The sequence below is a fragment of the Momordica charantia genome, assembly GCF_013281855.1.
Source record: "Momordica charantia cultivar OHB3-1 chromosome 7 unlocalized genomic scaffold, Mcharantia_2.0 BLBB01000007.1, whole genome shotgun sequence".
NCBI lineage: Eukaryota > Viridiplantae > Streptophyta > Magnoliopsida > Cucurbitales > Cucurbitaceae > Momordica > Momordica charantia.
Window position 1 is genome coordinate 15,700,424 of NW_028275165.1, and position 25,079 is coordinate 15,725,502.

At 29.8% G+C, this 25,079-nt stretch overlaps 1 protein-coding gene across 1 annotated transcript; it reads right to left on the bottom strand.

The window, feature by feature from the left end:
- Nucleotides 1-12,318: 12,318 nt before the first annotated feature.
- Nucleotides 12,319-17,979, bottom strand: CYSC1 (cysteine synthase C1). The gene is made up of 10 exons (XM_022302003.2): nt 17,632-17,979; nt 15,894-16,003; nt 15,648-15,705; nt 15,277-15,540; nt 14,493-14,630; nt 14,353-14,404; nt 13,836-13,915; nt 13,077-13,136; nt 12,859-12,939; nt 12,319-12,681 (listed from the first exon to the last, which is right to left on the bottom strand). The coding sequence occupies exons 1-10, from the start codon at nt 17,809-17,811 to the stop codon at nt 12,583-12,585; spliced, it is 1,122 nt and encodes a 373-aa protein (XP_022157695.1). The 5' UTR covers nt 17,812-17,979; the 3' UTR covers nt 12,319-12,582.
- Between the last annotated feature and the right edge of the window lie 7,100 nt (nt 17,980-25,079).

Here is a 25,079-nt window from a genome sequence, read left to right on the forward strand (position 1 = left end):
AAACATTTGTTTTGGTCTTTATATTTTTAAAAAGTGACTATTTGGGTCTCTTTATTTTCATTTTTATCTCATTTATTTTGATCAAAATTTTGTATTAAAGAGTTGTCGTTGTCTATAAAATTTGTACTAAAATTTTGTAGATATAGATCAAAATGATCACTTTTTAAAAGAATGAAAGTTTTGGAAGTACATAAATTAAAATGAACAAAAATGAAAGTACAGGATTAAAACGAGCAAAAATAGAGATCGCAGAGATCAAAGTATTTGAATCTTTAGTTTTTAAATTTTCAAACAATGTATTTTATTCTTTAAATTTTGCATAAAAAACTAATGTAGTTGTTAACTTTTTATAAATTATTGCGCAGGTGTTATATTTTTAAAATATTTTATTATTTATCTATTTAATAAAAAAAATGGATCAAAATATTGCGTGTGTCGTTCAGGGTTCAAAATGTCGAGAGATATGTCGACGTCTCGAGCATATCGACATCGATATAGGGGGGAAAAGTCGATTTTCCCCCCATATCGTGGACATGTCGAAATGTCGACATGTCTCTTTTTTTCCTCTTCTTCTTTAAGCTTATTTTATTTTCATCCTCTTCTTACTATGTCACTACAGTCTATAATTTCTCACAACCTTGATGATTGTAATCTTAGTCTGTTCAACGAAACATTCGAATTTTAATACTGTATAAAGTATAATTAATAAGATTTGAAATTTGCTTTATTGATAATTTTTAATCCAATCTAGTCCTTACTTACACAATTGAACAATATATGTGAAATATTGACATATATAAAGATTGAAATAATCTTAGAATTTTTTAAAAATAAAATATTATTATATACAAATAGTGGTGAAACATGAAGTAGAATAGGTAACTTAAATTAATACCAAAAAGATATCTCGGAGAATCTAGTGCACTATCTTGATAACTTTGATATAAATTACAATAGTTTTCCTTGATCATCATAGACTGAAAGTTTTGAAGGTAGTTGTTCAAATAAGTAGAATATGAAGCACATATGATCTCATTGGTAAATAATTTGGATGAATGACACAATCACGAGGTTGACGTGTTTGAAAATTATGTAAATTTGATTGAAAAGTTGGATTGATGATTGATTTGAAAATGTGTTTAAAAAATGTATAAATTCAAATTTGAAAAGAGAAGTAGGTAAAAAGTAAATAGGTACGAGTTAATTAGAATTTAGAAATGTGTTTGGAAACCAAGTCGGTAATTATCTCATTTCCAAATGAATCCTATTATGAAAAACACTAAAGAAGTAGTCAAAAGTTTACAATTAAAGTTAAATTTACATATTCAAATAATTTTCATCAATCTTCATTTAAGGGAAAAAATCTTTTTTCGATATTTCCATCGACATCGACATTTTCATAAGTAAAATGGTCATATTCTTACATTTAATGGTTAAAAGTGATCAATTATAGACTAATTAAGTTACGATCCAAGTTTTATTTGCTAATTCAAAAAATTTCCATTATTTTTCCCAAAATATCCATCGACATGTCCGTAAAATCGGGACCTCGATATTTTCATCGACATTGACATTTTGAACACTAGTATCGTTCCTATTCATCGAAAGATTTAAACTCAGCCAAGCAAGTGACGGTGATGTAAAGTTTTTTCTTTTTATTTAAATATTTTTTTCCATAAAGATTATTTTAAATTACCACGCCACAATTTTTTTTTCAAAAGGTGGTTCAACCGACAAATTAATTAATTTTAAATTATTTTTAATCGATATTTTAAACTCTCAATGGAGAGCATTGCAGGAAGAGTGCCAATGATGTGCTAGCAGATTTACGGCGACCAAATCATCAAATGCTACTTGGAACAAAAAAGTATGGAAAAGTGAGATCGAAAGGAATGATAAATGGGACAGGTCGATGGTGGAGATGATGATCGAAGAATTGATAGAAAAGGAAAAGGGAGTGGAAATTGAGAGATACATGAAGAAGCTTTCGAAATTGGCAAATGAGAAGGTTGTCAAAACTAGGAACTTCTCATGGAACACCTCAAAAAATGTCATTTTTTCTAGAATTATATATATCTATATTTCACATATTTTGTTCAATTATGTAACTAAAGACTACGGTTGAATTAGAAATTATCAATAAAACATAAGAAGCAACATTAAACTTTAAATTTACTAATTCAAATAATTTCCACATATGTATACATGATTTTGTTTCGACATTTTCATCGACACTTCCAATGTATATTACTTATATATTTAGATATGATGGTTAAAATTGATCAATTAAGGCTAATTAAGCTACAATTAAAGTTTTATTTACTAATTCAAAAAATTTGCATCAATATCTACAATTTTCCTGATTTTTCTTAAAATATCCATTGACATCGACATATCCGTAAAATCGGGATCTCAACATTTCTATCGATATCGACATTTCGAACCTTGAATTAAAATAGAATATTTTAAAATTTAAAGACTAAAATAAAACACGTATGAAAGAGTACGGATTAAAAATTAGATTTAAACTTAAAATCACTTGCGGATTTTTTTTATAATTATATGTAGGACAAGAGACATTTATATTCTGGATGGCAAAAATAAAAATAAAAATAAATCAGTTAGATTTTTTCAATTGAATTATCACTAAAGAAACTAAGAATATATTTGATTGTGAAATTAATTAAAATAAAAGTTAGGTCTTAAATAATGAAGTTAGCACGGTAAACCAACAATCAATTTTAAAACTAAAAAATATGCTTACAACCTACTTGGGTTGACTTAGTAGTCGATAAAAAAGATAGTTCAAAATAATGGTATTTAGAAAATTCGATGCCCCGAAAAATTCTATCAACTCGATTCAACTCATACGATTTGGATTAGATTATAAAATTGTTTAAGTTGAGTTGAGTTCAAATATATGAAAATTCTCTGAATTGGTTCACTGAAAATTGGCTTTTGGGTCTTAATCTTGATGTCTCCGCTCAAGCACAAATTTCTTAACTCAACGCGTTACCATTCCCGAAAAAAAAATCACTTAAATAAATTTAGGATAAATGAAACCAACTCAACTTATTATTAATTTAAAAACTATTTCTTTTATTTACCATAAAATTACATTTGGATATATTTATTTTAACTTTATTTCATTCAATCATTCTTGATGTATTATTTATTTTCCAACAACTTCTTAAAATAAATTTTTAGGTTTTTGGAGTGTAATTTTTCACAATATAAATAAAGATTGACTTACGTATCAATGATGTTGATTCAATGTTAGAAAATATTAAATAAAATTGTAAGATATTAACATTTACTTATTTTTTTTATGCAATTATTTGAATGAGTGACTCAAGTAAAGTGAACCCAACCCAACCCAAATATTTGATGGTTGGGTTGGATTGAGTTCATTATAATTTAATGAGTGTTGTTTGGGTTGAATAAATTTACTACCTGAACAATTAGATAGGTCTAAAAAATATTTCGACCCTAACCCACGGATACCCTAATTAAAATCATAGTGGACATACCTACCTAGGATTTAATATCCTATCTTATGAGTTATTTCTTGGCAACTTTTACGGTCAGACGGTTGTCAGGTTATCACGTGAGAATAGTCGAGGTGCACTCAAGCTGGCTAGGACACACAAACAGTGGCAGAATCATAACTTTTATGTCAAGGGTTGTATAAAACGTTAATTTTGAATATATAGATATGTATTTAGTTCATATATTTTAATGTTAAATTGCTTAAATTATAACTTGTCTCCTTAAACTTTTAAGGTTGTGTCTAATAGGTCTAACTTTAAAATTTTTTTAATAGATTCTTAAATTTTCAATTTTTTTATTTTTATTTTTGTTTTTTTGTCTAGTAAGTCTCTAAATTTTCAAATTTGTGTCAAATAGATTATTGAACTTTAAAAGAATTCTAATAAGTTAGGGATCTATTAGATATAAAATTGAAAACTAGAGTACCTAGTTAGATACTATTGAGGCGAATTTTGGTTAAGGGCCACGTGGTCTACGGACGAGCAGTTCAGAGATGAATCCACCAGACCTGAAACCAAAGAACTCGACGCCGGTACGGTGCCCCGTCTAATATACTCCGACGCTCAAGTTAGTAATCAGAGTAAAGATAGGAATAAGACACCAAATAGTTGAGTGTCAGGTCTTTCACTTACTTGGTATGGAGGATCACCATTTTTTTATAGTTGTGAAGGGCCGACCAAGAAGGACGACGGTTGAAAGTGGCAGGGACGTCGCGCGCGGTACCATAGGGCAGAGAGGTGCACGTCCCCAACAGTGCAGAGTAGCCCCGCTGTCTGCGTCCCCTTAGCATGTTGTCCAGGGCTGTTGGATGCGTCCATCGTACCGACAACACGCGCCACCAGCTGTGGATACGTACGAGGCGTAACTGTTTGGCGCGTTCGTCCTGTCGTGAGCAGACATGCCTTCTGTCTGGCGACATCCCCACTGAGAATCGGTTCCTAGTGGGTCCGCGTGCACAAAGGGTCGAACATGTCCTATTCGGAAGCTACCCATAACATATACAAATAAAACTTATAATTAACCAATTAAATTTATTGGAGTGGAAGTAAAACTAAATTTTAAGAAAATGAACCTTAAAATAATAAATCATTTTTTTAAAGAATTAATAGATGTTTTATGCAATTAATTGTTTTAAAAATAATTTACTAAAAAATCAAAAATATTTTTTTTATTCATTTCCCTTTATACTTGATGGGAAGAAAATAAATAAATAAAATTTAAAGAATAAGCTAAAAAAATTATAAATTTACCATGGCTTTACAAGTTTTGAACCTGACTTAATAATATTTTCAAAACTATGATATAAGAAAAAGATGTTACTTTTCAATTGAGAACATTTAAAATTTAAACTCCAATTTTTAGTCATCAAACCACTTCATCATACATTGGACTTCAATCAACTCCAATAAGACAGTTTTGGTTTTTTTATTTCTTATTTCCTTTTCAGGAAACCGAAGTCGAGCATACATGGAGATCTTTATTTTTAAATAGCCGAGAGGAAAGAAAGGACCAACAAATAAATTTATCATAGCTTTACAAGTTTTGAATTTTTCAATTTTTTTTTTTTGGTTAAGTCGAGATATTTTTCATAGTACAACAAACAGCGGAAAACCTTCGATCTAAAAAAAATTAATATCTTATCCACTGAGTTTGGATTGAGGAAATTCTTCGATATTTTTTTATCATTCCATTATACTTCGCGGCTAATTTATATGAGAGCTCATTAGACCTTAAAGATTTGGTATTTCATTTTTTTGATACAATTAAATTATAAATTAAACTGTTTATACTTATATTTTCTTCATTTAGTTTCTCTTTTTTAACACACTTTTGATATCCTTAGCCACATTTCTTCAAAAAGGAAAAAAAAAATCAATATTTAAATATAATTTCATAAAATTTAATCACTAGCCAGAGCCATAGAGCAAGTCACTGTAAGTTAACTCAAAAGTAATTTTAAAATTATATTCAAAGATTTTGAAGACTAATGAAATTGAGGATAAATTATAAATGGTTGTAGTACAAAAATTGAGGTTAAATTATAAATTTTGTCCACTATGATTTTAGAATTTTCAATTTAATTCGATCCTATAATTTTCATCATTTTAATTTAGTCTTTATGATTTGGATTTATATATATAAACACGCGCTTTGGTTAAAGCTCACAAGTATATCATATTTATTTTACTTAGTCCTAAATTTTGATATGTTCGACTGATCTAATACAATTAGTCAAATAGAAAAAACATAGCCAACTTAGAGTAGAGCTGAATTTAGTTAAGGCACATGTCAGAACAAAAAGTCCAATGTTTAAATCCCCACCCCATATGTCGAATCCAAAAGAAAAACATAAGTTCATAACCACATAAATATTGTTAAAGTAGTAATATTGATGATTTGTGAAGTTTAACAAAATTATAGAGACCAATATATAAAAACACGTCAAACGAAAAAAATTTAAAACTAAGTCTAAACCTAAGAATTAAATTAAAATTAAAAAACGTACCAAATTGAAACTAATCCAAATTATAGGGACAAGATTTATAATTTAACCTTAAATTAATATAGGGTTGAAAACACGAAACCTATATGAAAAAAAGATTATTAATAATGGATTACAAACTACAAATATCCAAATTATAAGTTTATTTAAAGTATTTTTAAATAGGGTAAAATACTATTTTGATCCCTGAGTTTTTGTTCATTTTAATTATTTTATTTTTAAAATATTTATTTTGGTCCTTGTATTTTTAATTTAGTTCATTTTAATCTTTGTATTTAAAAAAAGGTTCATTTTGATCCATGTGCTTTTCAAACTTGACCATTTTAGTTTTTATTTTAAAAATTTCAACATAAATTCTATATATAATGAAACCTCCTTAATATAAAATCATGGTTACATTTCAATTGAGTATAGTGTCATGTTGAAATTATAATAAAAAAATTGTGGTCATTTTTTTAGAGTATAAAGACTAATGTGAATATTTTAAAAGTACAAAAACTAAAATAAACTAAAGTCTAAAGTACATGAACAAAATAAATAGGGACCAAAATAATATTTTAACTGTTTAAATTCAATACAAACCATGACATATTTTCAAATTCTTAATTTATTGAAAATTTTTCAATCTGACTGCAAAACATATTCCCAAGCAAATAATTACTTTTTTTTTTCATTTTTTTTCTTCTAAATTCTTTAAATTTCAAAAATACATTTTTGAGTCACGCAATGACACATTTATTATTGGAAAAAACTTCGCTCCTTAACATTAATTAGTACTATTCCTTACCATCACATAGCCCTATAGTAAAATGACAAGTGTTGTCCATTTCTTTATTTTGAGTTTTAATAAAATAACTAAAATAAATTACTAGTCAATTCTTGTCATTTTAATATTTGACTATAGGACCACGTGATGGTAAGGAGTACAATGCTCCGAGTGAAGTTTTCTCCTTTATTATTTATATGAAAAATCAAATCAAATCTAACTTTTCTTGATTCAAATGTTATGAAATCCATGGAATCATCAAACTTTTATTTTTTAAATGTTCAATTTTTTTCCAATTCAAATCTTTTAATTATTTTATTTTTTTTATTATTATTATTTTATTTTATTTTTGTTACGCCAACCAACAGCACATAAATTTCAATCTTCATCTTCCCATGTCAACAGCAGACAATAAATTGTTTTGTTTTTGTTTTTCATTTCTCACTTTTCCAAAATCTGCATACAATTTTTATTTTTTTTTAACTAAAACAACAAAAATAAAAATATATATTTTTATTATTTTTTACTTATAGAACACAATATAGTAATTTGAAATGTTTTACCTCTAAAAATTTATTTTCAACTAAGATTTCTAATTTGTTTTAAGATAATGAATCCTAAGAAATATTTACCAAACACGACACTTGGAATCAAAAGTAGAAAAATATAAGACAGAAGAAATGAGAATATATATACCTTAGATAAATTATCCAACTTTTTAATAAAAAGTATTAAAACTTTAAATTTTGAACTTTTCTTGACCATATCCGACTTTCATTCCTTCTGATTAGTTATATCCTTGTCAAAATAACAACCAATTAACATTTCTAAATTGAAATATTAAGAATTAATCCAAGTGAATCAAATCTAAATATTGATTTGAAGAAATTCAAATGTATTATTCCATCAAAGATCCAAATCTCAATCTTCTTTGTTTAATTTTATCACAGCCGAAATTCACTCCAACAAAAAGCTTTCTCTTGTAGCATTAAAAAGACTTTTCATTTGATTTGGTTTGTTCTTAATTGTTCTATTGTTTCTTCTTCTAAAATTCAGTGCTAAAGCTTCACCATGCACTCCATGCATCGTCAAGGTTTTGATCAAAATCTTCCCCTTAGAAATGGCCAAGAGGAAGACGACGGTGGTGGCGGCAACGATAATCCTCCTCTTGATCTCTCACTATCACTCTCACTCTCCGGATACAATCCACCACCGCTCCCGCAGCCGCTGCCACAGTCGTTGACTCCAAATCCTGCCCTGCTGCACACGCAATTACTCTCGTTAGCCGATTACAATCTAATGCATTTCTCATCCCCGTCTTCGTACTCGACTCCAATCCCTATTGCTCCCATGATGTGGGACAGACAATTGTTCTTTGGACACTCTCATCCGCTCCCACCATATCCATCGTCCCTAAGCCCTGCTGCGCCCATGCAGCAGGGCTGGCAATTACTCCAATGGGAGAAAGGTGAGACAGTGTCACTCTCACTCTCGCAAGCTGAGCACTATCCTCCGCCCCCGCCCCCGCCGCCACCTCCACCACCGCGGTTCCCATCGCCAATTCCAAACCCTACCACTCCCATGTGGCGGGGCAGGCCATTACTCGGGCTGGGAAAGAGCGAGACAATCCCGCCACCGTATCCATGGGCGACGGAGCACCGAGCAATCATACGCAGCCTGGACGATCTCACCCGAAACGGGATAGAGAAAATCAGAGGGGAAATGAAGTGCAAGAAGTGCGGAGTAGATAGCAAGATGGAATTCAATCTGACAGAGAAGTTCATGGAAGTAGAGAGTTTCATATCGATGAACAAGTCGGAGATGCACCAGCGAGCCCCGAGGGGTTGGGAGTGCCCTCCGCGGCAGGACTGCGGCTGTTGCAGCGGAGAGGGCTGCACGGAGCCGGTGACGGGGAAGAAGAGGGAGATGAATTGGCTGTTCTTGTTGCTAGGGCAAATGATTGGATTCTCTAGCTTAGAACATCTGAAATACTTGTGTAAGCACACGAGGAACCACAGGACAGGCGCAAAAGACAGGCTTGTGTACATTGCCTACATGTGTTTGTGCAAACAACTTCATCCAACAGGACCTTATGATCTTTGATTGTCTCTTTCAAACATTATTCATTGTCAAACTTTAATTTGTCCTTTTTTTTACCAAATTTAATTACATATATGTGTCTGTCTGTTTTTGTGTTTTTTAAGGATTTGGGTCAATTTTCATTTTGATGTGTTGTTTTGTTGATTTCTGAATGGAAATAATGAGTTCTTTATTTTTCTTTTCCTAATTACCATTGTTGTTTTGTTTATTTTCTTAAGAAAATAGCCCCATTTTGGGGAAAAAGTATACTTGGATTTAGTATTAAGAGGCACATTCTTCTTACCATGTGTAGGGGTGTGTATATATGTGAAATATTGGAAAATTTTGGATTCACACACAAAGTTGGATTTCTGATCCAAGAATTATCCAAATTATGTATCATAAAAAATTATATATTATTGATAAAATGTTGGTATACTTAGGCTTTATTAGTGGGATATTGGTAAGAAGATGACTCGGCCTAATGTACATTGATTTTTTAATATAACAAACAAGCCGGAGAATTGAGACCGGTGCAAATTACCCATTGAGATCATGTTCGTTGCTTCTATCTTGAATTTTAAAGAATGAGCCACATGTCTTATTATTATTTTTTTTTTTTTATATTTGTGAGTGTCTGAATCTACGTGTTCTAAGGTAGTGGTAGATATTGTACCATGAATTTTTTTTTTTTTTATCCTTGGGTATAAATTGCCCCAAGGCAAACTAATCAAATTTAATGACGATATTAATATTCATGAGATTCCAATCTTGATCAAGAATTCCATTTTTGGACAGTTGGCTCGTTTGAACGTTTTGGACTCTGGTACCATATCAATACCCATGGTTCCATCTCAAAACCAGTTGACAATGAGGAGGAGTAGCACATTTACATTATAAAAGAGATTATTTTGAGAGTGTAAAAAGAGAGATTTAGCACAAAAAAACATCTCGAGAGAAAGCGAGTAGAGAAAAACACATATAAAATCATGGTACAAAATGAGTAAAAAAAAAAAATTATTTTACAGTGGTGGAAAATAAAAGAGTTGCAACTCTTAAAATTTCAAAACTTTTAATATTTAAAAATTAAATATAATTAAAGTTATAATTATTCAATTAGTTTGAGTTAAAACAAACTTTCATATTACCTTTTAAGATTTAAATTAACTTAATAGTTGTTGATAATTAATTATGAGGGACATATTTTTAAAATTTAAAATTTTATAAAGAAATAAAATTGTACAAATATATTTTACAAAAAGATAGTAGATGTTTTAATCTATTTTTTATACTTATAAATTTATAATTATTTTTTAAAAATAAATTGATAAAAGATTCTTATATTCAAAACTTTCACATTAGAAGTCTGTCAGTTATGTTTGCAAATATGGTAATATGATGGTTAAAAAATGGCAATATGAATTATCGTCCACTCAAATTTTCATTTTTCATGTTTTTATTTTTTTAATGTGAGACATTGTAATACCTTCTTAATTTACTATACTTTATTTCATTTAAATTCACTTTATAAGATTTTCCCCTCCTTTTGACGGTTTTGGCTAAAGTCTAAAACTTAATTATTATTTTTACTACCAGAAATTAATTACCAAATTTTTTCTACCTTTGTTCTAATAATATGAAACTCAGGGTAAAGGAGGAAATAATTACAACTAATTTTATATTATTGTTTTTACAACTTGGGCTCTATTTACTTACGAGGAATAATTATAACGATAAGGAATGAAAATAAAAATCAGTCAGAGCAAAATAATCAAAATAAGAATATTATTTTTTTTCGATGTTGTTTAATTACTAAAAATTTTGTTGAATCGAAATAAGAAACAAACTTATTAATGTTGTTTACTAAAACTGTCTAGAATTGAAATATGAATCGAATAGAATACATCTTTCTTATTCCTAGCTAATCACAAATATATTAACTAAAAATATATTATTATTATTTTTAATTAAAATAATAATAAATATGATTTTATTTTATTACTATTTTTATTTAAATATTTTTTATTATCAATTTATCGAATAATAAATAAAGTAAAATAAAATTACATCAAATAAAAAATATTTAGTAAAATATATTTTTAGATTTAGGTTAGATTTCAAATATGACAGTTTAGTCCCTAAAATTTTGAAAACAATTCTAAATTGTTTTTGAAGTAAAATTGTTAGTTTTTTTTTTTTTGAAACAACTTAGTTTTTTTAATAGAAAAATGGGGTGACAATTTAGGTGAATATGAGACATATTTTTTTAGTTTTTTTCTTTTTTATTTTAATTGTTGACATGGGAAGAACTATTAAATTAACATATAATTTCCCTTCTCCACTTTCTCTCCCCTCACCTAGTGGGAGAGGAATTTATAAAGCATTATTTTTAAATAAGTTTGAGTTTGATAATATTTGTAAAATAAATTTAAAAAATAGTAATATTAAAAGAAAAAAAAAGAGATCCTTGTCAAATGTCTAATTTAAAATGAAAACGGCACTAGTATCTATCATTGTTGAAATATATTTAGGGAATAAGAATTTTTGAAATAATCAATACACATAGTTAATTTAATAAAACAATGGTAATACAGTAGAGAGATAACAATAGCTTATAAATTTTGGATCGAGAAACATTCCTAAATACTATTCATAGAGAAAATGTGCTCTCAATGCACTGATTTATTTGGCACTTCACCCCGAAGATACAACAATCTTTTAAGAAACTGTGTGTAGTAGTTAAGAGTCCGTTTGGTAACGTTTTTGTTTCTTTTTTTTTTAATGAAGAAAAATGTATTACATGGGTAACATTCAAGAATTCAAATATGATAAAAAATATATTTATTTATGTTTTGGAATAAATTGGAAATGGGAACAAGAAAGAAGAAATTTATTTTGGTTGTTTTCAAAATTCCTATACAATTGTAAGAATGTTTTCAAAAATGAAAAACAAGAAACAAAGTCAATTGAAAAATACTTAGATTTCTTAAGAAAATTTGAAACAAGAAACAAGAAACGAAAACGTTATCAAACAGGTCTTAAATTTTCTTACGAATCCTTGATTGTCTCAAAATCATCCTCATACTCTTAGTTTGTTTCCGATAGGTATATGTTAGGAACTTCTATGATCTAATTTTACCATCAGTAGTTATTTTTTATAATTATTTTATTTATTATTTTAGATATTCATAATTTTTCAATTCTTAAGTGCATATTTTTGCAAGTCTCTCTTTTCAACTTATACATGGGTATCCCATCGTTAACCTTACTTTTTTACTTCACCCGCGATTATTCGGAAAATTTGAATCTTCAACTTTTTTTTTGTCAATAATATATACTTTAATTAATTAAACCATTCTTGCATTTTTTTTTTTTACTTTTGACTTTTATTTCATTCATTTGAGAGGTTGAATTTTAAAAATTAAGATCATAAAACATCACATTGCATTTCATCTACGTAAAAAAAGAGAATTTTTTTTTTCTTTTTCCTTTTTTTCTCTTGATATTGTAAACTTTCTTACAACATGGATTTTCAAGCAATACAATGAACTACAAACCTTCCCCAATCAAACGGCTGCATAAATTTTTATTCTCCCGTAATCGAAACGAGTCGATCGACAGCCATAGTTGTTCTTGCTGTGTTTCGTTTTCTGCATAAGTATCACAAGCAGATTCTTTGCAGGATTCAGTCAACTGAGACCGGTTGCATGTTCTCAGCTTCATTCCTCAGTTCTTGGAACAGAACAGATGACAAGTATCTCTCCCCAAAACTTGGATGAATTGTCTGAAAAAATGCAGCCAAATAACAACTTATACCGACTTCTTATCTTGACATCGAAGATGAACCATCTTCGTAAAATGACTTAAGACATTCACAACTAGTAATGATCTTCATCTTATGTAATATGGATTTGGATCTAGAGATTGTTTAAGAATGTAGGAGAGTAAAGCTTTTGCTTACCACAATAAGTTTGCCTTTGTTTTCGGGTAATCTGGCAAGCCTTAGCGCCGCGACAGTATTGGCCCCTGACGATATTCCTACCTGCATGATTAAGATCAAGAAAAGAGAAACTATGATCTTAGACAAAAGGGGGGAAGTTGCAAAAATGTTGTTTCAATCAAGTTTTATGAGATGGTTTTGAAGGAAAAAGAGAGTTTTCTTTTCATTTTTGTTTTTACCATTAGTCCCTCCTTCACTGCCAATTCTCTGGCCATATTTACAGCATCTTCACTGCTTACCTGCCAAGTTTATTGATAACAGGTAAACACGAATAGAATCCACAAGACGAAAAATGCAATTTGTTTTTCATTCTCTGCTTTTGAAAAGTAAGCTTTTAAATACTACTTAAGCTTTTAAATACTACTTTCACCCATCTATTTTTCATTATCTACTTTTTAAAGATGTTTTCAAAATCTAAGTCAATTTTTAAAACTAAAAAAAAAAAAGGTGTTTTCAAAAACTTTATTTCTTTTTCGAAAGGTATTTTTCTAGAATCGCGATAGGCATGTTAAATAAATTGCGAGAAAATTAAAGATGAAATTGTTATCTAACGGAGCCTTAGAGCCCTTCGATAACGCAACTTTATCTTTAAGAAACTAAATTTGATTACTAGCTGTTTTCAAATCTAGTTTTTAGGGAGAAAAAATAGAACAGCACTTCTGGTCATTATAATATTCTACTAAACTGACTTTTTGACAATGACGTCTTTTTATTGGTCTATTTTTATTTTTATTGTCTCAAAATTTTTATTCAAATCACTTAATTGATCTATTAAACACAATAGAAATAGACTAATAAAAATACATCACATCAAAAAGTCAGTAAAACACCTGCTCATCGATGCATAGAGAAGAACTTTCTTAAAAGAAAAAATATCAATAATGTAAAAAGTAAAGAATAAAATTGTAGCCAAATGGGCTTTTTTAGCAGCAACTTACTTCAAGAACTTTATCCATTACATCCATATCCAATATGTCTGGCTTGAATCCAACCCCATTGCCAGTAATATGATGAGGACCTAATCCAATTGACAAAACCAGTCCCCATTAGTTGTATCTTTACCACAAAGGTAGCTGTCAAAGTAGACTGATCAGTCCATTAGTTATCCCCAAACCAGCACGACACGACACAACACGGCACAGTGATGTTAAGTATACTTTTTTTCTATATCAGAAAGAAATTTAAAGTATATGCCATATATTTCATTCTCAAAATTTATTATTTTTGTCAGCAGTATTACTATTTATGTCTATCCATGGTATTCCACACGAGCCTACCTGTTATTATTCAATTTTTTCCATTTAATGTTTGAGACATGGACAAGTTACCTAAACTAAATCGTCTATACTTCATAGGCGATCAGTTTTCCTCGATTAGAGTCAGAGTTATCGTAACTAATGACATTTTCAGGAGGAGAAGATGAGAATTTTCGTCGAAGGAGCGATAAAATGATACCTGGTTTACCACCATTCAATACATTGCTTTCAGCTGGCTCAACTCCATAAATCTTCAGTAAAGAAGAAAAAAACTCAGCCATTGGCAATGAATTCTAATATGTGTTCTATGGTAACAAAAGTTTATAGTCAATCACATACCTTAACATTGGGATTTCGAGATTTCAGATACTGTCCCACCCCAGAGACAGTCCCTCCACTGCCAATTCCCATCACAAAGATGTCAACTTGTCCATTTGTATCCTCCCATATCTCTGGGCCAGTCGTTTCAAAATGTACCTGTTTTTTTCCGTTTTGTAATAATCGTCTTAGGATCGAGCTAGACGAATATAATTTGGAAAAATAGACATAGAAACTAAGGGCATGTTTTTTTTAAAAATAATGATGTCTGATAACAATGTAGTCCAAAATCACTTCAAAATGATTCTATTCCAAATCAATCACTTGTTGGTTGAGTGATAGACCAAGAATCACGGCCCGTTTGGTAACATTTCTGTTTTCTGTTTCTGTTTTCTCATTTTTAATATTAAACAAATCAAACTATTTTATATTTATATTTTATAACAAATTAGAAACGGAAGCCAGAAACAAGAAACTTGTTTTTATTGTTTCCAAAATTTCTATACAATTTTGATAACGTTTCTAAAAAATGAGAAACAAGAAACATAATTAGTTACAAAAGACTTAGGTTTCATAATAAAAGTGTAAACAATAAACTATAAACAAGAACGTTCCAAATGGGCTCTTAGAAAATAGTTACTATTTGAGAGGTGGGTTTTAGTAATTTGATAGTTCTATGATCACTTTTGAAATCAAACATTTTGTGAACCAAACACCACTTCCTACAAAATCATTAGACCACTTCAGCTAAATTCACTTATCCAAAAATCTAACAGTCCCCAAGAAAAATGGATTAGATTATTACCTGGGTATTGGCAGGGTTTGAGAATTGTTGGAGCATGAAACCATTGGGTGTGGATTCCAAAAGATCATAAGCCTTCTTGACAGTTCCTCCCATCCCTTTAGTTGGATCAGTGAGGATCAAGTCAGCTCCAAATGCTCTCATTGTAACTCTCCTCTCCAAGCTTGTATAAGAAGGCATGGTTAGAACCATTTTGTAGCCCTTCATGGTAGCCATAAAGGCCATACTGATCCCCATATTTCCCGACGTTGGTTCGATCAATGTCGTCTACATTGTAAAACAGAGTGAACTTCAGAAAAAACAAGTTTTGTTGAAAAGTATCCCAAGTATAAAATACAGCAAAATGTTGCAATCTAAGTGCTGATAGAGCTGACCTTTCCTGGAGTAATCAAACCTTTCTTTTCGGCATCGGTGATCATCGCGAAAGCCGGTCTGATGATGAAATGAAAGTGATCAAAGATACAGAGTCAGGAGCAACAAAGGAAAGGCAGGGCAATTTCCCCTCTTAATTTGTTGTAATTCAAAAAGTATAGATATAGTATTTAAAATTGTGTAGTTTTTCTCTAATTTTTGCTCCTTCCTTAGAAAATCTTTAGCTCAATCATGAATAGAGTGGGAACCTGTCTTTAATGCTGGAAGTAGGCTGCATGATCTCTTGCTTCACAGCAACATAAGCTCCACAGTCTTCAGTGACTTTGTTAAGATATACTATTGGAGTTTTGCCAATGAGCTGAAAAAATGAAAATGAAAATGAAGATTTGGAAGAACATTAGATTCGTATTAACATAAATAGCCAGAAAAAAAATATATATGTATTTTCAAATATAGCAGAAAGTTCGAAAATTTACAAAAATAACATTAATATAAATCGAACCCAAACCCAATGTAAACACTAAAAAAAGCTTATGCTATATTAGAAAATTGAAAAGTTGTGAAATACATATATATAATATGGAGTGAAATTTCTTTTTTTCCCTCAGGGTTAGTTTTATTTTAAATTTTTTCATTACAGGATGTGGTTTGTGAAATTGTGATTTTTCTTTTCTTTTTACTTGTTGAATGTCCCCTGACCATCTCAAAATATTGTTAAAAATATATTAAAATTACTAAATAGATCTACGTAATATTAAAATAAATCTACATGAGAGATTTTCTTTTTCCTTTTTGTTTGAGAAACAGAACAGAAAGTTTTACTACGAATATCATTTAATAGTTTTTTTGAAAAATTATTGGAAGAGTTCGTCCCAACGTCGCCGGTAGTTTTATATAGTTTTGTATGTGTGAGATAGAAACTACAAAATAAATCGAATTTATATCTAATGATTATCAGGGGTATAGAAATTTACAGATCTACATTCAATGATCAGGAGTCAAACACATTATAAAGATCTCATTCAACATTATAAAAGTATCATTCAATAATTTGTCTAAATTTGATAATATTTCAATTGGTTAAGATATATATTATCGATTCAAAATATTAGAGGTTCGAATTCATGCAGAAACTAAAAATAACATAAATAACAGAATTATTTAGAAATATTAATATTTTAAAGGCGTACAAGTAAAGTATAGTAGCTGTTTTATCGATTGACTAAATAAACAATGGTTTAAATACACGCATATATATACCTTATGTAATTTTAAATTTTATCAATAATTTTTTAAAATTCTCAATCTTAGCCTTAATAAAGAAAAAAAGATTAATCATTAGAATCTTTAATTAAGTCATTCCATAAAAACTTTGATTAAAAAAAATTGATGTATTAACATATTTGGATACATTAACATATCACCTACACGCTACTCATACGAATAAAAATTCAACCCATTTGTTAACAAAATCTTTTTTTATATATATACAGTTAAAGCAGACATCAATTTTTTTAAATCAGACGTCATCTGTTAAATTTTAACTTTTCTTTTTAAGAAATTACCAAAAGTATTAGAGAACTATTTGGTACATTTGTAAAAAAAAATAAAAATAAAAATAATCATAAATAATAATAACTCTTTTTTCCATTCATTTTGAACGGCGTTTTCTCATGATTAAGAACTGTGTCAACGGCCAGAAAATAAAAAAGTAATATCCCTTGGACCAGCCCGTCAAATTAATTAAAAAAAAAAAGAAAATCATTAAAAAAATAATAAAACTAATCTCTCTCGTGACTCGTGAGCTCGATGGTAAAACTTCCATAGAAATCCGAAGAAAAAGAAAATCAAAATCGAAGGAAGAAGAAGAAGTTGAGGAAGCGTAATTTCGTAGCTCATCGGGAGGCATCAGAGAAACCAGAAATTTGGAAAGGAAAAAGCAAGAACGGATCAGAGAATGAAACGGAAAGGGATTGAGAAATTTACATGAGCAGCATCTCGTCTGATACTGGTTCCAGGAAGATCCTTGGGCAGATCTCTGAGCCGCTGAGCGAAAGAAGGAGAATCGAGAACCGTTTGAGTGGAGAACAATTTCCTCACCGTGGAACTGCCGGACCAAATCGCGGCTCTCTGCTTCAGCAAAATTCTCGAAGCAGCGGCGGCCATTGGCGTCGATTAGGGGAAGCTTCTCGTCTCTGCAACACTGAAAATTGGGGAGAAGAAAAAGCCCTTAGAGCGAGAGAGAGGAGGAATTTGCAGAGAGGAGAAAATGGAGTGATGGAAGGCAATGGCTGCCGCGGGCTTTTGTAGTGGAGTTCGTTGGCTCTGCTTGCCCCCTCGTCCTCTGCCTTTTTCTTTTTTTTTTTATTCGATATATATATATATATATATTTTAAGGAAAAAAATTTGTCATAAACTTCCAATAGCAATAGTTTTAAATACCCCTTTTATATTTATTTTTAATTTAGATTAAATTACAAATTTATATATGTATACGTATATTGAAGTTCAAAATATTATTTTTAGGTTAATTTTACCCTTTAAAATACTCCTATCTTTTTTCAAAAAAACTCAATGCTACCATTTACTTTTTATGAATGTTTAAAAATATCAATATCTGTTAATATTTTGAACATAAATTTGATGTTTGGAACGATGTGACAATTAACATGAAAATTTGACTGAGAGGAAATGTGGAAGAAGCTATTGTTTTTGAAAGGGCAAAATTGAGTAGACAATCTGTGGAGCAAGCTCTTTTGACAATCAAGGAGAAGACTTTGTAAAATTGGGATGTTAATTTGGCACGTTGTTCATATTCTGACACGTCAATTTTTTGTTCAGAATATTTTATAGATTTTTGCTCAAAAAATATTATTTGAAATGTTTATGGAGTGTCAAATGTAGTATTAAACTTTTGAAAGGATAGAAGTATGTTTTAAAACAAAATGCGAAATTTCAGGAGTATTTTTTATAATTTAACCTTATTTTTAAATTATTTTTGTCATGGTTTGAAAAACGAAATTAGTTAATAAATTAGAGTATGTTTAAGAGACTTTTACCATAATAGTGTGAAAACCTTAGTCAAAATGTAATGGAGTTTGCAAATTGCTCGGGACAAAATGATTTTTATACGTGTACTAAATCATTAATCGATATTTCATGTTGATAAGATTTTTCATGGTAAGAATCAATTAAATCCTTGTAAATTTTAGACTATCTTAAATTAATTAAATTGTTATACACTAAAATCTAGAAACTAAATTGTTGCAAGTTTTAAATTACATCGAAACTAAATACTTATGTATGAAAGTTTAAAACTAATACCACCAGAAATTAAATTTAGAATCAATCAAAATGAAAATCAATCGGTATCAAATCAATGAATGAGAATGTTATTTCTTTGATGTTGTTTACCATAATTTTTTCTAGAATTGGAATCAAAATTCTGTAGATGTTGTTTATTAAAATTGTCTAGATTTTGAATCAGAATCAGATATATAACACTTACTACTATCTCTATTTCTTCTTTCTAACTAATTACAAATACATTACTTTGATAATCACTTTTTAATCAAAATTTGTTTATTATTATATTATTGATGGTATATAGTTTAATAACAATTTTTTATTCACATTCCCTCTAAGATAAATATGGCATAAATTATCAATATCATGAAAGTACAAATGAATCTAAGTATAACTGAGTAGATAAGATACTTATTATATCATCTCACGTTTATTGAATTAAAAAAAGCTTAGCGATCAAGACATCTACCTGAGAGAAATTAAATTACCATCCTCGTTATATTAAAAAAATGGAAAACAAAATCTAATTAAAGTATGGGTAGAGATTGATTGTAATTTGGATTTGAAATTTTAGTGGAAGGAATCTTCAGCTGGGAGATGCATGAACCCTAAGAGTGGGCCCACCGGGGAATTACAAGGGGATTCCAATTGGCGATTGTGGCGGCTTTCTTGGTTTTTTCTTTTTCTTTTTTTTTTTTTTTTTTTTTCCGTCTTCTTTTGTTCTTTCTTTTCGTGTTGGTATCTAAGTTTGTTTCCAGGGAATCTCACATTTGGTTTGAAGTTTGGTACTCGATATTCAAAATTAGATGTTTTTGGGAATTTAGATGAAATAATTCCTTAAATGATTGGACTTAGCCGATAACTGCATTTATTTTATTCTCATGTGATCTAATTTCTTCAATCGTTGGAATCATGCGATAATGCAGTACCAAATAGCTTCGTCAAACCAGTTATATGGCCTTAAAAAGATTGGACACCCGTCTGTAACTATGAAACAAACTCCACAAATGGTCTATTTGGGGATGAAAATCACATTGCCACATGAAAGACAAGGAGAGGTCCACCTGGATACGTCGGAAATCTATGGTCATCTCGGACGGTTTCGAGGTGCCATACTGAGTCATAAATTCGTTGTGGGAACCATCCTACGGTGCAACCAGCATTCAGGTCCAACTCACGACTTGAGACATGTCTGACCTACTATTCGACATCGATAACCGCCTGTCAGATCCCCAACCTATTGTTGGGTTTTGGCAAAATATTATAATCGAAGTTTGTCCCACATCGGAAACAAGAAGGAAGTGTGTTCTAACTACTATAAAAAGAGCTCGTGAGCTTGAGTTTTAATAATCCCAATTGAGCAGTATTTGCATTGGGGTTGAGGAGAGAAATCTGTGTGATTGTAATAATTTTCACGTAGTAAATTTTTTCTTGCGGGTCGTGGTTTTTTCTTCGGTTTTGAATTTTGACATATTAATTCTTGTGTTTCTTTATTTTATTGTCATCACTACTGCAGACAGGTATCAAATTCTATCTCGAACTTAATATTGAGTCCAAACTAATAGTGACTTGAGCGTCGGAGTGTTTGCCTATCTTGTGCAAGTCATTTTTTGATTGAGCGAGTCAGCTAGCCCACGTGTCCGACCTTAATCAGGTCTGATCTTATTTTATTTTATACATAAACACGGTCTAACAAAACGGATACGTGAGACCCATTTCATTTCACTAAGCTCATTTTTGTTAGGTCAACTAATTGTCGAGAGCTTAGAACCAATTTTCAAGCTCAGGACCAAACTATTCCTTTTTAAGTCAAAAGAATTAATAGATACTACTCCAACCAACTTGACCATAGCTCAACTCAACCAATTAAATACTTATCTATAATAAAAATATTACCTCAAATATTATACTTTAAAAAAAGAACTCCAAATTTTAGGAACAAAAATGGTATTTTACCCTTAGAAAAAGGGACAAAAATATTAGGAATAAATCCCTCAGCCTCAGTCCAACTTCACTTACCTCCACTTTATAATTTCTTTAGAAAATAATAATAATAACTTACGCCCACCGAGAGAATTATAAATGTCTAATTATTTTGATTTTGTTTGGATTTACATTGTAAATTATATATCTTCTGAGAAATTTTTTATTTTCACCTTAAATTTTCAATTTCATCATTTTTTTCTTATAATGGAACAATTCCACTACATTGAACTTCCAAATCCACTAATTTTAATAAAAAGAAACATAAAAATAAAACTCACTATTTCCGATGAAAATAAAGCATTGCACGAAATTAGGTCTAATACAAACTCAACCATTAAATAAAATTTTCAAAACTCACAAATTTCAATGAAAGACAAATTCTAATCATTGTTTTTCTATGAAATTCTATCAATATGGTGTACCAAACATATTTTTAAAAAATGTATTGAATGCAGGTAAGAATACTCTTTTTTATATATAAAGACAAATAGAAAACCGTAAGAATCAATTGGATTCCCTCACTTGCCAATTTGAGCGTAGTTCACTTGTTAAAGTATATAAATTTTTTTTTAACTACCAAACTCACAACTTTTTAGTTGTAGATATATGTCAATTACTGCTGAGCTATATTCGCTTTGACAGTTAAAGTATATAGTTTCGGTTAGATCATGAATTCGAATCGTCCCAATACGTAGTAATAAAATAAATAAATAAATAAAAATGGATTCCCTCACTTCAACAATAAAAAATGACTTACCCAATCTCTTTAAACGTTTTTTTTTTTTGGACGGAATCGCTTTAAACGTTTTAAAATTAAATATTAAACCACAAATAGTTCTTATTCAATGTATGTTTGAGGGTGGCTGATGGTGGGAGACCAACGGTCAAAAAGAGTCTAAGGGCGGCTTGACTTGCAATTTTATTTAGATTTATTAAATTTGAATTTTGTTAAATACAAATTTTGAGTTTGTTAAGTCCATTTAGATACTACAAAATAATGGATTAGAAAATTATGAATGTAATATTTTTCAGATGAAGAAAATATTCTTAATATTATTATGGGTAAAATCTTTAAGAATAATTATCTAATAAAAAAATCATATATGAACGTGTAGGATTAAATAGTTTTACATAAATTTACTTGAGAATTAATTTGGGTATCCGAGTTTTGATGGTGAGTTATTTTATTTATCATATCATATATTTTATAACTTTAAATACAATTTTGGTCGGTATACTTTTGAGCTGAGTTTATTTTAGTCAATATACTTTCAAAATATTCATTAGTCTTTCTACTTTAAAATTTTGTTTATTTTAGTTCTTATACTTTCAAAACATTAATTTTTTGTCCATGTATTTTAAAAAAGTTACTAAGTTAATTTCTATTTGCAAAAATTTAACACAAATTTTATATTTAATGGAAATTTTTTAATAGAAATTTATGACTACACTATCATGACAAATTATGATCGAAAAATAAAATAAAACTTAATAAGTGGGCTGCGATGATAAATTTACATTTATAAAATTTTAGTGGGTTGATTGTCATGATTATTTTATGAAAAAAAAGTAAAAAGTAAAAAATATTTTTTAGAAAATGAATTCAAAGTCTATACTGTACTAATAACTTATTTAGGATATATATATATATATATATATATATATATATATATATATATATATATATTTTATTTAGTTTTCAAAATTAACGTCGTGTGACTTGTCGAAATCTAAGATCCTATGGTAGCTGATAGCATAAGCCCCATGACATTTGCCATTACACCATTTTCAAGAGACAACTTACTTCGATATTTTTAAATCGTACGAGTTTTTTCAACATATTAAATACTGCGAGACTAGTTAATGCGTTTGTAGGTTGGCCTTTCAAGTTATGTTAGCGTCACTTTTAGATTTTTTTTTTCTTTTGAGAAAGATAAAATAAAAGAAATAGCAAACTAATGGCTAGTTTCAAGACAACCTCCTGGGTCAAAAAGCAAACCCATTCTAAAAATAGCAAAATCTTGTCTAGATGTTGCTCAATCTTGTTGAGGAGATGAATCACTCCATAGATAAGATTAGATACTAGAAACGACAGACAAGAAAAGCTAGTTTGGTAACATTTTCGTTTCTTAATTCTCGTTTCTAATTTTCTTAAGAAATCTAAGCATTTCTTCAACTAATTATGTTTTTTGTTTCTCCTTTTTTTTTGGGGAACATCTCCAAAATTGTATCAAAATTTTTGGAACCAACCAAAATAAGTTTTTCTTTCTTGTTCCAATTTCCAATTTGTTCTGTTAAGAATCCCACGTTAAAAGAAAAGATACCTTACATAGATTTATAATAGACGTGGACTACTCCTCTCATTATCAATTAGTTTTGAAATGGAACTCGATGAATATCAATATTATATTATACTTCTATTCATATAGATGTTATGGTCATGCAATTATTAAAAAATGAAATAAACAAAAATAAAAAACAGGAAAGGTACCAAATAGTCCAAAAAGAAAACGACTTATATGTGCTCTTTGAAGCCTCTCTATTTTAGTTGGGTTTTTTTTTAATATTATTATATATTAAACTTATTTTAAAAATATTGTTATTTAATTAAAAATATTCGAAATAGGGTAGTTTTTGAATTTTTTTTAAAAATATGGTTGTTTTAAAAAACCAAAGGAGACGACCATCCCATGTGATCGTCTCTTGAAGAGATGACCATGCGACATGGCACCACGCCGGACGCCACGTTGCATGTTATTTAAATTTGACCAATTTTTGAACGTCTTTTCAAGAGACGACCACGTCTAAAAATTGGCCACGTGGTAGATGATCGTCTCTCCAAACCCACCCCAAACCCTTTTTATAAAAGCCTACCCCACCACCAATATTTTATTCCCCCGCGGCCGCCACTTCGCTGCTCTGCCGCCGACTCCTGTCTGCCCCGCCGTCGGCGTGCCGCCTCCTCCGCTCTTCAAGTAGATCAAGATGCTCCAGTAGAGCTTGACGATCCCGTACCTGAAGTTATCTATCATAGGGTTGAAGACATTCCACCATTTACACAGACACAGGATGATGCTGGTCCGTCCACGCCTATGGTCATGATACCGACTCCTGGTTCTAGTCAGTATCACACACCATCCTTGCCGCCGCAGTATAACTATGGAGGGGGCCATGGACGTGGACGTGGAGAGCATGGACAATACTTCAACCCTACGGAAGATCGAGACCCTACAGAGAGTCAAGAGACACCAGCGGCACCACTAGTTCGTCGTCAGCCACATCGTAAGCGGCGACGTCCCCATTGTGGAACGGATTAGATCGATAGACTGTAACTTGACGGACTACAAACATTGTTCTCTTATTTATAAAAATAAATAAATGAGATGACTACGATTAATAAAAATAAATAAATGAGATGGTCTCTTAGAGACAACCATGTTGGATGGACGACCACCCTTCACTTTTTTAAAATTACTATATTTTTAAAAAAAAATTCAAAACATACCATATTTTAAACAATTTTAATTAAAATATTATATTTTTAAAATAACTTTATTATTAGCATTATTAATAAAAAAACACCCTATTTTAGTTGGAAATTGTAAAAAAGAACAAAGAAATTCACATTCTGATATATATGAGAGAGAGATTGGGTTGGCCTTTGAGTTGCAGAATGGGCAAGAAAGTGAATTGAGAAAAGAGAACCAAACTTGACTTGCTCCAATTTTGTACTATTTTTGGCTCTTTCTTCTGTCTTCTTTCTGCAATTTTGTGGCTGTCCCTCTACTTTCCTCCATCCCACAAAATTTTATTGAATACGAACACGTGGAAGTTGAAATTCGAACCAATGAATTTTTATCAGACATGAGTAGATGTATATAATCAATTTGAATTTAGTAAATTGATTTTGACATTTATTTTTAATCAAAATGCCACATGTTCAACCTTCCAATTTACATATTGCTATTTTTTTAAATTATGTTTTTCCATTTTCAAAATTGACATAATTTATATTTATTCAAAGAAAATGTTCGAAAAAATATTTTAAAATAATAAAAATTATTATATATTTTTTAGTACAGTATTATATATATAATTAATAGAAATTTTAAACTAAAGAATACTTGATATGAGACTTGAAC

Excerpts from the sequence above, each read along its gene's own strand:
- CYSC1 (XM_022302003.2), bottom strand. The coding sequence starts at position 17,811 with ATGGCCGCCGCTGCTTCGAGAATTTTGCTGAAGCAGAGAGCCGCGATT. Across the intron at positions 15,706-15,893 it reads ACTTCCAGCATTAAAGACAG|ACCGGCTTTCGCGATGATCA; the intron begins GTTCCCACTCTA and ends TTTCATCATCAG. Across the intron at positions 13,137-13,835 it reads TAATGGATAAAGTTCTTGAA|GTAAGCAGTGAAGATGCTGT; the intron begins GTAAGTTGCTGC and ends TAAACTTGGCAG.